Here is a 14,008-nt window from a genome sequence, read left to right on the forward strand (position 1 = left end):
GCCACACGCTGGTGACCCCTGCTGGTCAGAGCAGTGTAAATACAACAAACTCGGGCCAAACATCCATAAAAACAGCTTTAACAAACCCACTGCAAATGTTTTATTGAAATGCAAATGCAATTAACTAATCATCTAATAAAATTAAATGTCAAGTGTATGTATGTGTTCTTTTATCAGTTTTTAGGGCTTGTTTTTGTTTGTTCCATGGACGGCTCATCTAAACAGACCAATAAGAGACTATAACTACTAGGGTAAGTGTACCTATTAAAGGAGTGGTTACGTGGTTTTTTTCTAGGCTTGATTGTGTTTTTTGGGCACAGTTTAACATGTCTTAATGCTTCATTTTTTTGAAAACGCTGTATTTTTCATATATTTTACCTTTATTCTACACCTCTGTTTCCACTGTCATATGAACGGCTCGTTTGACTTCCTGCTTCTATGAAGCCACTCCCTCCAAAATACGCAGTGTACTCAGATTAGTCAGCAGGTTGGTAACTGGCCCAGTCTATCGTGATTCGCTGAAGTGTCCAGAAATGCCACGCCCCTTACCATCCATTATTACGCGCTTAGACGGAATGTAAATAATAGCGCCTATATTGCTGTATCAAATTGAGCCGAATCAGACCCAGATGAAGAGGGTCAGGCAGAACCTCTCCAATCGCGGCTTTTAAAGGACGTTTATGAATGGTACTTCATTTAGTATTTGTGTCAAAGTGTTTAGATGCTGTCACTGCTGTTTGTTAGCTTTCAATATACAGTTTTATCCTGATTAAAGCTTTACTGTAGCCGAATACATGACTGAGTAGTCGCATTTTTGTAAAGGTATCTTTTAATTTATAGCATGAACAACTAGGGCTGCACGATTAATCGCATGTGTTTGTCATGCGTGTCTCATCAGTAAAGCCGGTTCTGTGATTAGCGGTAAATGTCCATCACCTGCTTTCAAATGGAGCGGCACTTAATATACAGAGCCGTAGTTCGCGGACAAGCTACGCAATATCGCGTTCATAATCGAAGGTGATTCATCTGCGATTATGAACGCGATATTGCGTAGCTTGTCTGCGAACTACGGCTCTGTATATTAAGTGCCGCTCTCAATAATTTAAATTTTTCCTGTGAAACAATTTCTTCATGGCTTAAAATAGCTTGAATGTAACTCTACACCCTTGCTTCATTTAGTATACGTGGATCTGTGAATATGCTAATTAGCCCCGCCTCCACTCACTCACACAAGCTCAGAGATCCAGTCTGTCGACTTACTGAGGTAAACGCTGCACAATGGTATTGCTCTTTACAACGTCGACACCGGTTAGGGCTGTGCAATTAATCGTGTTTTCGATTTTGATTTTGCCTTCCAACGATTATGAATACAAGATAATCAAGGTAAAACGATTACCGTACCACTGCCATCTTCCGTCCAGCGCAACTTTCTTTCTTTTACAGGGGTGCACTTTCATACCTTCCAAACTTAACATCCAAATCAAATGAATAAGAGTTATGTAAAATGCAGTCTGCTGTTGCTAAATTGTGGGACGTTCTTGAGATTAATCAGTGCAATTAAAGTACATTAAGGTGGAACGCAAAGTATACTATGGGCTTCAGACACGCGCATAAACAGTCAAATAGACTACGCACAAATGTAACAAAATGCCATTTCGGTAAATATCCTCGTAAATGCAGTCGGTTAGGTCTTAAAGTCCTTGTAAAGTCAATTCTGAGAATTCTTTCTAAATACTTTATAAATGTTACAAATCTATTGCTGAAACACATTACAAAGACTGTGAATTGTGTAATGCTTAATTGTGAAGTTAGAGCGTTAAACAGTTTTTCATCAAGTCTCTGCTCAGGATTTTTTGGGCGGAGTTAAAACAGGGGTCTGATGACGCACTTAGACCCCCGAGCATAGCCCGCCCCTACAACTATATAACTGTCGATGACGCATAAAGTGGCTGGGTGGTTAATAACACATTTTTCTACGGTGTGACAAACTCAGAACACATACTTTAAAATGACTTTACAGGGACTTTAAGTGAACACTGAGAGTGCGCGTGTGTAACGGTAGGTCTATATTGGATCCGTGCGGCTCTTAACCCTTTAAGACCTGAAGGCTTTTTTAGAGTTTTTTTTTTCTTTTTTTCCCCTGAGCGACACACAAAAGTAAAGACTCATAACTCCAAAACTCTAGCAAGGAGAGTCAAAAGGTAGGTATCATTTGATAGAAAACGCTTTTATTTTCTTAAAATTTAAAATTACATTACATTTGGACATTTTCTTCCTGAGAAACAGCTGATAAGACAAAAAATATATATAATTTTTATTAAAATTATTCTTTTTTTTTTTTTTTATTTGACATGGAATAACTCAGGAACACAAGATAGGGCTGTGACAGTGGCAAATTTTTACTACCGCGGTGGTAACACCAACAACCGCTGGTGTTGCGGTGGTGTGGTCCGAAGTGGGGGCGGGGTTTGTATTTTTATATATATATATAATAGAGAGAGGTTGCCTTAGACTTGCGTTTCGCTGTCATTTTGATGGACAGGATCGTAAAAAAAAAAAAATCCATCATGATCAATAATTACCTGACATTTTAATTTTTATATATTTTAATAAGACATTTAATTCACAAACTTACAAGATAAGCAAATAGGCATAGGCTTGCATTTATTTATACTATGAAAAGTTGATCAAAGACAAGCTGCGTCACTTTCAGTTTTCATCTTGAACTATTGTCAGGGATTGTGAGTGAATGCGATCATCCTCTACTACCGTACAGAATGAAATAAACATGAATGAAAATAAAAAAAATATGTTGAAAGATACAGTAGCTTACCAAAATCTGTATCACGTCAGTTCAATCCGTGTTGCAAACAATGTCACGTAACGTTATACCTCAAAGTCATTCGTTGACCATTAACTTATAGTCAGCAAGAAAAATAAAAAAACGTAAGCATGCATAAGTAACTTTATCATTATACAATTTACTTAAACTGGGTGCTCGTCTGTGTGTAATCAAGTGCATCGTTTTCATTTTATTCTGGACACAACTCACGCTCTGCTGCCACACTGGAGCACGCTCACAACCTACTGGACAGGCGTGGAAATTACAACAAGCTTGCATACAAACTACATAATCTGTCAAAATGAGAGATATAAATATATATATGAAGTCACACTACCGCTGGTGACACTCCACGACCGCGGTGGCACGGTTGTCATGCCTACCGTCACAGCCCTACAATAAGGTCGCTAAAAATTATTTTTTTGGTGATGCTCTCCTACATGTGAGCTGCATCTGGTTAAAATTTCGTGGTGATTGCATAAAGAATAGTTTGAAAAATTGTTCATTTTTTCCGCAGCCAGGTGGCGCTAATGGGCGGTAAACGCCGGTTTAGAGGTGCTTCTCAGCAATCTTTAGGAGTTTTTCAAAATGGTTAGATGCATTAAAAAGATGAGATTCTAAGCTTTAAAATGATATCTATTTTGTGTTATTCCACGTTGGAAAACGAACATGGATGGGTCCGGGAACATTGGATACATACTGCATCCCAGAGAGATGAGACATGTTTTTAGCCAAGTATGTTAAATCATTCCGTGAGTAATATCTTTGAATCCAAAATCAATATAATATATTGCGTTGATCACTTTTAATCCTGAGAATCTGCTTTAAATATTGATGTGCAATTTTTTTATGATTGTGCATATTTCATGAAGTTATGAGCACGTGAAATATACATACTTGTATTCAGTTAGCGGCTGTGCTATTTTTGTTGTAAACGCATATTACTCAGACTCATTAGAGGGTGAAAATAACGCAACAGATTGGTTAGCAGGTTGGTAGCTGGCCCAGTGTATCGTGATTCGCTGAAGCGTCCGGAAATGCCCCTTACCATTTGTAGTTAATTGTGCTCCAGTGGAAATGTAAATAATGGCGTCTTATGTTGCTGTATCAAATTGAGCCGAATCAGACCCAGATTAGTGTTGTCACGGTACCAAAATTCAAGTAGTCGGTACCGATACTATGAGAATTTTATGGTTCTCGGTACCAATTTCGGTACCACAGCAAAATCTGTTGGAACTATTTTAATATTTTATATAGCCTATTTTACAAACTAAAATTAAATATTTTTTGGAGTGTGTGTTTGTTTGTGTGTGCATATGCGACCTCAATGAAATAAATTTTGAAAAAATAAATAAAAAAATGCTCAAACATCCACATACTGTTGAAAAAAACAGCATATGCTGGAAGAGTTTGAAGATTTTGAAGCTGGTATGCTGGTCCAGGACCAGCATATGCTTTTTTTTCAACAGGGGTAAAAGACGTGCGTGTTTATTTTAACAACACATACAGCCTGTAAAACTATGAAATAAATATCGGTAAATAATGGTAACCTAAATAATAAAAAAGTTAAATATTATTTCAAAAAGCATTCGTTTTTTATTTCCACACAAATATGCGTCATATAGCCAAAGTTCCGTTATTATAGTCTTTGATAAAGCTGCGCTTTGAGGAAAGAGACCATTTCTCTTTAATAAAATTTTCATATTATCTCCTGAGGTAAAAGGTCTGAAGAGCGAGTTTTATCCTCAGCAGGGGCAAGACGTTCAGGCTATGTTCGATTTTATGCTGCCAGAGAAAACGAAACTAAAAATCACCAGCGTGTGTGAAACGCGCTATACAAATAAACTTGACGCGCATTATAAAGTCTAATTACAAGTACAAACTGTTATATAGAAATTGACGCACAAGCAAAAAGGTTTCTGTCCTACAGTGTTCAATGCGAATACAATAGGCCTAAATGCGAACGAAAGAAACGTTTATAATCCCCTGCGTGAATGAAGATTTGGGAAAAGAAAGATTCCATGTGGAATAAATAATGGAATATTGTTAAATTCTCTAATAATCATAAATCGCGATCGCAATTTGGAAAACAGAATATGAAGCTTAAATGTATGGACTCATGTAGGGATGTCCAGATCCGATCACGTGATCGGAAATCAGGCCTGATCATGTGGTTTCAGACTTGATCGGAATCGGACGTTACCTCCCGATCAGGACTCGGATATGTATAAGGAGTGCCACAGTTCTCCACTTACGGTTCGGTACGCCCTTGCACCGCGGTCAATCTCAAAATGAAGACGCATCTATTGGTTAATATGGTTTGTTTAAAATAGCAACGTGGAAAACAGACAGAGTTCAGATAATGTACGTTTCAGTCGATGGATGCACAAAACGTTACAACAACGATAATCAGAAAGCATGGATAAAACAGTCACTCTTTGTAAACTGTTGAGTGCGAGTGCCGTCTGCTCTCATGTCCAGTCATTTACGCCGTCATCACCCAGGTGTTGATACAGGTGAGACCTGAACCGCACACGTTGCTATCTGTGTTTAAACTAAACTCATTTAAGCCTTGCTGATTTAAACCTTCAAGAACAAGACGCGAAAGAGAGCTCGCGCGCTGTGAGAAGATTTGCGTGCGCTCATCCGAAGCGCACACGCGCTTATTCCAGTCAGCGCACAAATACTGAGTTCTCTTTCAAGTCTTGCGCTTCAGCGGAAAAATTCATACAAAAATTGTCAACATGACCGTCTTAGCGAGTATCCTAGCAAACATAGTCAGTTATGTCTTAAGTGAACGTATATAAGTCGAGCAAGACAGCGCATGTTAGTATATGTACTGGATCGTGCATGTCTTAAAGGGGAAAAAAAACTATTCCTGCTGCCTGTATTTAATGTTAAATAAAACAACAAATAACAAAGAAATCACTCACTGTTTTGTAACTTCAATGATTCATCTTTATTTATTTTATACAATAAAGATAATATGCAGTGATATTTTATATTTGATTACTTTATCCATTTTCTGTACGTGAAAATTACTGTAAGATACCTGAAAAACCTGAAAAGCACTGTTCCTGGATCTGTTTTTTCGCTGCTCTTTATTCTTTATGTATAATAGAAGTATCGGATCGAGACTCTGTATCGGTAGATACTCAAAATCAAATGACTCGGACTCAAGGGCAAAAAACGTGATCGGGACATCCCTAGACTCATGCGATATATCGTGCAGCCCTAATTCAGACTGCACGATTTTAGCCCCGATTTTGGCTCGCCGACAGGTTTTGAGAAATCGCCGACAAATGCCCGAAATCACAGGCAAATCGGAGCTCGTTCAAGCGAGTCACAATCACGCAGTGTGAATGAGCAAAGACGCGATCTGAATCGCAGACGAGTCGCCGACGCCCGTGAGATATTTGGCATGCTAAATATCTGGACCTGTCGGTGATTCTAAATCCTGCAGTGTGAAAAGTGTTCTGACTGAAAACTACATCGGCGATGACCAACGGCCAATGAGAGAGCAAGATACAGAGCAGCGGGGAGTTCGGGGAGAAGTTATAGACCACAATATCAGCAATATCAATATCACAGTGGGTCTCATTCATGAAACATTGGTAAATATACGAGTAAATATGCGAGTGATTTGCGCGTAAAGAGACCTTCCCGAAAACTCTTCTCCTGATTCACAAATACTTCGTAAACGTCAGAAGTGATGTGTGTGTGTGAAATGTGTGTGTGTTAATGAATTCCAATCAGTCGTAAATGGGGTGCACGCTCATTCTCAATTACCATAAATCCCGCCCATTAAATCCGACTGACAACTATATGGGCATCATATTATGACACCAAACGAAGGATGTTGGCCATTTTATAGGAAACAATTTCCATAACAAATAAAGCTGCAGTAGGTAACTTTTGTAAAAATGTATTTTTTACATATTTGTTAAACCTGTCATTATGTCCTGACAGTAGAATATGAGACGGATAATCTGTGAATAAATCAAGCTCCTCTGGCTCCTCCCAGTGGTCCTATTGCCATTTGCAGAAATACACCGCTCCCGGTAAGAACCAACCAATCAGAGCCAGGAGGAGTGTCTTAGCAGTGTCAATCAAGCTCGTGTGCGCGCTGATCACACTCCTATCATGCACACAGCCATAGTGCACAGCGTGTACAGGTGTTCAAATTCAAGATTACCGGTGTGCAGCAGCTTTGCTTATGGCGGACAAACAATCCAGTTTTGTACATATAATACCCCATAAAGTGCGTATCATATGCACGCGAAAAACTCATTTTGGCGTATATATTCTACGAGATTACAAACTCGTACTATTGATACGCATTTTCGTGTGATCGGGCTCTAAGTCATGATATGCAGTTTTAAGATTTTTTTCAGGCGAGAATGTGCTGGTTTAAAGCTGAAATTTGTGGTTAATTGATAAAGATAGCGCCTTTCTGACAATTTGATCTGACGTTGTCGTTGTTTTGAGATCCAGGCGATCACGGACTCTCAGCGCTCATGTGCCCAGCCGAGAGCAGCCTTTCCTCGGCTAATCCTTCTGACGTTTGCCGCTGGCTCCATTTTAGCTGAGGGCAACGTGACGTTTCATAAATTTATATATGGCTATTTAACTTTTGTATCATACTAAAGCGCTGATTTTGTACGCTTGACTGAATTGTTTGCTTTATTTCTTATTGTATATTTTTATACCTTTTATAATGACTATTATTGAACATTAAAAAAAACATTTAACAAAAAGAGAAGGTTGTGTTTTATGTTAAAGCCTATTTCATTTCATTCAATCGGAGTATGCACAAATAGTATTACATTTAATATGTTTGAAATGTAAACGAAAAGAGGCAGGGTTGTTTAATATTTCGTTTTGTTATAAATATAAGCAGACATTGCAGATAATTAATCACTCGTTGCCTGAGGCTATTAATGTTTTTGTTTGTTTCTCTAAATAAAATGAAAAGAGGCAGAGTGGTTTAATAACAAATTTTGTTTTATTCTTGGCTAAAATATACATACAGAGATAACCGGAGAAGCCAGTTATTTGCGTACTGTAACATTACCGTTATATTATCTTACCAGCTATTTATTACTTATAGAAATAGTGCATATACGTCATGTAGTTACATTACATGTATTGCAAAATACGTAATGTTTTGAGGACCAAGTTTGTAGTCAAAGTATGGGAAGGCCATAGTCAATTTAAATCATATTGTTGACGTTTTGTTCGTATCAGTGAATGTGCTATAACTGTTTATCCGCCGTCATCGGTCCTGCTTGCTTACCAGCCTGCGCGTTCACGGCAGGCTCCGTTGTGATGGGGGAGGAGCTGTGGAGGGAGGGCTGTAGCGCAGCAGAGAGCAAGGGGGAGTGACCTAAGTCAACGTTTTCTAAAAACTCCCTACTGCAGCTTTAAGGGGCCATTAGTTTGCCCAGCCCTATTGAAATCACTTATTTGATTAAAGTGCTCCGTTTGCAGATATTACTGGCTCTCACAATAAAAGTAAAAAGAAAAAATGTATGTAATTACTATATATAATATTTTTTCAAAATGCTGTGTAATGTACCTTATTAAGGTGAATTAAAATAGAGCCTTATTAATGAGCAAAACATTCGGATGTTAAACGCACTATTTACGTGTGGCTGGGAGCAGGTGTAGATTTCTTTCGTACCAACTAAAATTTGGAAAATACGAACATTTTAATGAATCCGAAAATTTACGCCAGAATCACTTTACACACGATTTACACAAAAATTCGTTCTGCTTTTGTTTCATGAATGAGACCCAATATCTCCCCAACCATTTCCTCTTCAATATTCCTCTTTTCTTTTTCTTGTTTTCGCTGCAAATCAGCACACAGGCAATTCGTACTGCAAGCTTCTTGCAGGCTACCATTTTTAATAATAAACCCAGTCTCACATGAGAACTCTGGTCTTGCATGCGTGATATTGTGTTGTTTCCTTGTCACATCTCGCGTGTGTTTGTGAAACGTAGTTTGCGTGGCAGAGTTGTCGGCCATTCTTCCTATCGTAAAGTCAGTGTGCAGTGTGACACCGTCTGTTGCCGATCCATCGTGCAGTGTGAACACAGCAGCGACTGAATGCTGGCCAACTTTTGTAGTTTTAATAAGGATTAATCCATATTTAATGTATACAGTGTTATTTTACATTTGATTACTTTATTCAATTTCTGTTGGGTATTACTAATCTGAATACCGCTGTTCTTCCTGAAAAAGCTAAAGCACTGTTGATTTCATTTGCATTTTTATTTTGATGTATTTGTATTAGTCAATATTAACTTAAGTGCTGTATAAAAGCAATCTCGCACATTTCGCCACTTCTTTGTCACCATCTCAGGAACGACACAAGTTGCCACGCAAAAACTAGCAATGACATTTTTGTATCAGTTCGGGCTGTGTGATATAACGATATTATCGTATATCGATGATATCTTGCAAGTATCGTGATGCTAATAATAAAAGTCAGTTGCCAGACGATAATTGCCAATATCGAGAAAAAAATTACAAATATATTTAACAGTCCCATAGTTACCACATTTATTCAGTTTGAGAAACAAAATGTGCGTAACAGCCAGAGGTCACGTTAGACTTTCGCACTGTTCGTCATTTTGACGGACCAGATAGTAAAAATTGTCACATTCAATTATTTCCCATAATTTTAATGTTTATATTTTAATAAGACGTTTAATAGTCTCTTTCGTCCACATCTTCATTTTTATTCACGATCTTACAGGATAAGCAAATAGGCCTAGGTTATGCATTTATATATATTATGAAAAGAAAGTTGAACAAAGACTGTGCGTCACATTTCATAAACTTGATAGTCAGCAAAACAAAATGAACTGGAATAGAAACTTAATTAAGTATAAGTATTATAACTTTATTATCACAAAATGGACTTGTTGTGTTTGTGTTCAGGGGACAGGCAGCTAGCAGATAGTGAGGAGATGTTTGCTGTATATGACAAAAAATGTTTTGGCCTAAAAACGTGTGACATCACTTAGAGTACCTTTTTAAGAGATTAACAAAATGAAAGAAAAAAATGGTGTGACAAGTAGTAGCCTATATGCTGAGTTTTGATTTTATTTTTGCGATGATGTCCACATAAACATGTTCAAGGAAAAGGAAAGTGAAATGGCTGAAAGTGGTACCTGTTTTCTTTATTTAAAAAAAACAAACTTTTTTTGTTTTTGTGAGTGTACACTGATAAAATTAGACTCTTTAAGTTTATGTATGAACATAAGTTGTATTTTAAGGTCACTGGTGTAAGGAAGCAGTTAAAGTGATCATGCCGGCGCCTCGGGCTCACACAAATCAATTCTAGCACTGCTCGACATCGTAGCCTGTTTCTTATCGAAATAAAGTGAAACATAACAACAAAGCTAATGTTTTATATTAAAGCACAAACTAAGAAAAGAAAAACAACCTTTAACCTGTGCTGTAATATCACACAAGGTAAATAAGAGGATGACTTCTAGTGGAAAGGACAATAATATGTTCAGTGTTTGTGGAAATAAATATGGGAAAAAGATTGATTCGTTGCTTTTGAGAATTGATATCCAGTGTTAATTTTGACAGCAAATTTTGATTTAGTTTTAGTCATAGTCTTTTGACTAAAATGCCGTTTAGTTTTAGTCATATTTTAGTCATCGGAAATTGTTTTAGTTTTAGTCTAGTTTTAGTTGACTAAATATCATAAGATTTTAGTTAAATTGTAATGCATAAAGCATTTCTCTAACAATACACAGATCCTATACACTGATAGAGGTACATCTGATATTCCCTAAACTGTTTGTTCACCCAACTGTACTTTGCTCGCCAGAGTGGACAGTTTTTGACCGTTCAAGTGCAAAAAGACACGAAAGAGCAAAATTCAGCATATGTCACACTTATCATTGAGGTACTATAGTTTTTGTTGAAAATTTGATTAGATTTGATTTTTAGTTTTAGATTTAGATTAATTTTTTTTGTTTGTCTTTTAGTTTTTGCTTTTAAATGTCTGTTTTTATTTAATTTAATACCTCAGGTTAAGGTAAAGCTTAGAAACTAGATGAAATAAAATAAGTTTACATACGTTTTAGCCTATTGTAGTAGCAGGCTACTAATGAGGGAGATAAATATGCATTCTTACAACCTACAGCACATTACCATATAAACATAGTGTAGTAAACATTGTCGTAATTCATCAATATTAATTTATAAGCAATCTCTTGGCATAAATGTGCGCTATTCATTAATTGTGAAGCAGTCACATGTGCTGCTGCACGAGCCTGTAGAGGGCGCAACAGTGCCGCGTTTCCCGCGGTTAGATCAGCACATTACACTTCAAATGTGCGCATCTTCCACACAGGACAGCGTTCCTGACTGGATATCTTCCCAAATCGTCCCTCTCTTTCATTTTCGTCTCGTTTTTATTCATTGACGAATATTAGAGTAGATTTTAGTCATAGTTTTAGTCATTCAAAACACATTTTTATTTAGTCATCGTCTCGTTTTCATCCGTGAAAAAATAACGTTGATGAAAATCGACAAATTATTCATCAACGAAATTAACACTGTTGATATCGAATCAACCACATTTAAAAAAAAAAAAAAAAAAAGATTAATCAAATTTATTTATTTATTTTTGCCCAGCCCTACAATCAATTCTCCATGGGCAAAGTCAAGTCCCGCCCTACATTTGTTCTTATTTTAGAAGCCGAAGTCACAACAGGGAAGAAAAGATGATCGCAACTTCTGTTTCTTGCTGACTTTTTTTTTTCTTCATACAGGTTTCCCAGACATTTCTTTAAACTGCCGTTGTTCAGCAAATAGATAGTCCAATCCCAAACTCACGGCACTGGTTGAATCAGAAGTTGACTACAAACAAGCAGTGAGTGCGAGGAAAAAGTGCAGTGAAAAATTTACTGCACCCCATGAAAAGTGTTTTTTCCTTCAAAACAATCCACAGAAACTATTCGAACCATATTCATGGGTGAACGTCATTTAATTTAATAAAGAGAATTTTTATTAAAAAAAATAATCTACAGAAATTGGCTTGTGGGGCACCCCTACATTCATTGCCCTCTTTTGCAGAATATTTTTTTTGTTTATTGTTTCATTCTTTTTCATCGACTAGAAGAAAGAATTTCATATTCTGTGTGAAGGGGGGGAAAAAAACCCTGCTTTTCATGTGATGTACTTAATATTTCACAGCACTGAACACCAGCTGTGCTTCATACACTGCCATTACATTTTCTGTCATGTTGATTAATTTTGTCTTATTTTTTTCACTCTGTTGCAGATTTTGCTGGGGAAATCAGAGAAATGTTAGAAATACAAATAATCAAGGTAGAGCACTACATGACAGCAGATGTTTCTGTCATACATATATTTACTATCATTGAAATACTATTATCATTTTTATTCATATGTTTTGTTTATATTTTTATATATCTTCTGATTTATTTTAATTTTAGCTAGATTTATTTTAGTACATGAATATAAATTAAATGAAAATGACAAATGTTTTATTTTTATTTTTTTTTTTGCATTTTATTTCAGATCAAGTTAATTTATGGTTTTATCAATAACCCTGATAGTTACACTCTTGCTGTGATGTGAAATATGTAACGCCGTAATTAATATGTAAGTGTAATAATTGTTACAAGAAGGACTGGGTGACCCCTTCAAAAAGAGTTTTGACAACATATGCATTTCTATTTATGTATTTGCACTGAAGTGGCTTACATTTTTCCAATTAGATCAAGTTGTTATTTGTGGGTAGAAAAAATTAAATGTATTATTGAAATAGTGCAGTATTATTGCTTATTTATATTGGCTTGTTTATAATAACTTATTTATAATTTAATTATTTATAATTACATTTTCTTTTTTCTTTTCTTAATAGGTTTTTATACATGAAAATATAGTCTTTATATTTTTGGAAGGACAGTCCCTTTCAAAGCAGTCATCACATTTGGGGTCCTTGGCATCACAAAAAAAGATGTTTTGTCCAAAAGAAAAAACCTCATGTACAAAAGACCCGATTTGACTCATTAAAATCATTGCATTAAACAAATGGGTTATCTGTAATGGCAACAAATGTATGTTCACATGCACTAATTTTCATCAATGCAATAATTAATTCAGTCTGATTTCAAATTATTTCAAATGAGTTATATCAACCCTAATCATTGCAATCCATTTGTTTACATGTGAAATGTATTCAGAACAAAACTTCAGCGTGTACGCAGTGCGTCAGTCAGTGTTTAGTCACCATGTCAGATTATTTCAGGTCTACAGCACACCTTCCACTCCAAACTACATTTATTTAAGGTCGAGCTCATACGGATTGATGCGCTTACATGAAGGCGTTTCTGTCTGATTGAGACATTAGTTCAAGAATTTTTTGCTTTGCATAAATGTAGCTATTGATGAACATGATGAAACTGAAAGCTGTCTGTGTTTTTTGTCAGATTGAAGACCCAGGATGTCTGTGGGCTCGAGTGCTGAAAGGACCAGGCATTCAACCGGACAATCCAGAGGAATATGAGCAGCTGAGGGTGAAAATGAACCTCTTCTACCATGAGGTCGACCTGGACATCCAAAAACTAAAGCCTGCTGAACTGAAGGAGGGGCTGGTATGTCATGTCAGATCATGAATATGTATTGATAATATCTATGATTCTTTTTTTGGAGGTTGACTTGTCCTGCGGTTTAAAATGCTGCTCTACCAGTCAAAAGTTGGGACATGACTACTCATTCTTTAATATTAGGGTTCCCACGAATTCAAGGCCTGGGAAGTCTGTGAAAACAAACATGGGTATTTGAAAGTTCTTGAATTAATCTAAAACTAAATTGTTATAATATGATGCTATTACAATAATTGGCCTTAAAGGTGCCCTTTAACCCTCTGGAGTCTGAGGCTGATTTGGGGCCTGGAGAACTTTTGACATGCCCTGACATTTGTGCTTTTTTCAGTTGTTCATAAACATATTAATGGAAAAAGTGTCATTACACTGTATTCAGCACAAACTAGGCTACAATAATATGTGAGGAACATGTATGTACATGTTTGTGTTTTTGAAGGAATAACATTTATGCGTGGTTGTTGAAAAAACAAAAAACTTAAGTCACTGAAATAAGGCCAAAAA

At 36.5% G+C, this 14,008-nt stretch overlaps 1 protein-coding gene across 1 annotated transcript in view; it reads left to right on the top strand.

Moving 5' to 3' along the window:
* The first annotated feature begins 206 nt into the window (after positions 1-206).
* Positions 207-14,008, top strand: part of tdrd12 (tudor domain containing 12) — a 63,661-nt gene continuing 49,859 nt past the window's right edge. The window contains exons 1-4 of the mRNA XM_067380399.1: positions 207-251; positions 11,645-11,745; positions 12,157-12,203; positions 13,331-13,495. Coding sequence (XP_067236500.1) covers positions 12,180-12,203; positions 13,331-13,495 — 189 coding nt within the window. The 5' untranslated portion in view covers positions 207-251; positions 11,645-11,745; positions 12,157-12,179. The remainder of the gene's footprint in view (positions 252-11,644; positions 11,746-12,156; positions 12,204-13,330; positions 13,496-14,008) is intronic.

Source organism: Chanodichthys erythropterus, chromosome 24 (genome assembly GCF_024489055.1).
Source record: "Chanodichthys erythropterus isolate Z2021 chromosome 24, ASM2448905v1, whole genome shotgun sequence".
Lineage (NCBI taxonomy): Eukaryota > Metazoa > Chordata > Actinopteri > Cypriniformes > Xenocyprididae > Chanodichthys > Chanodichthys erythropterus.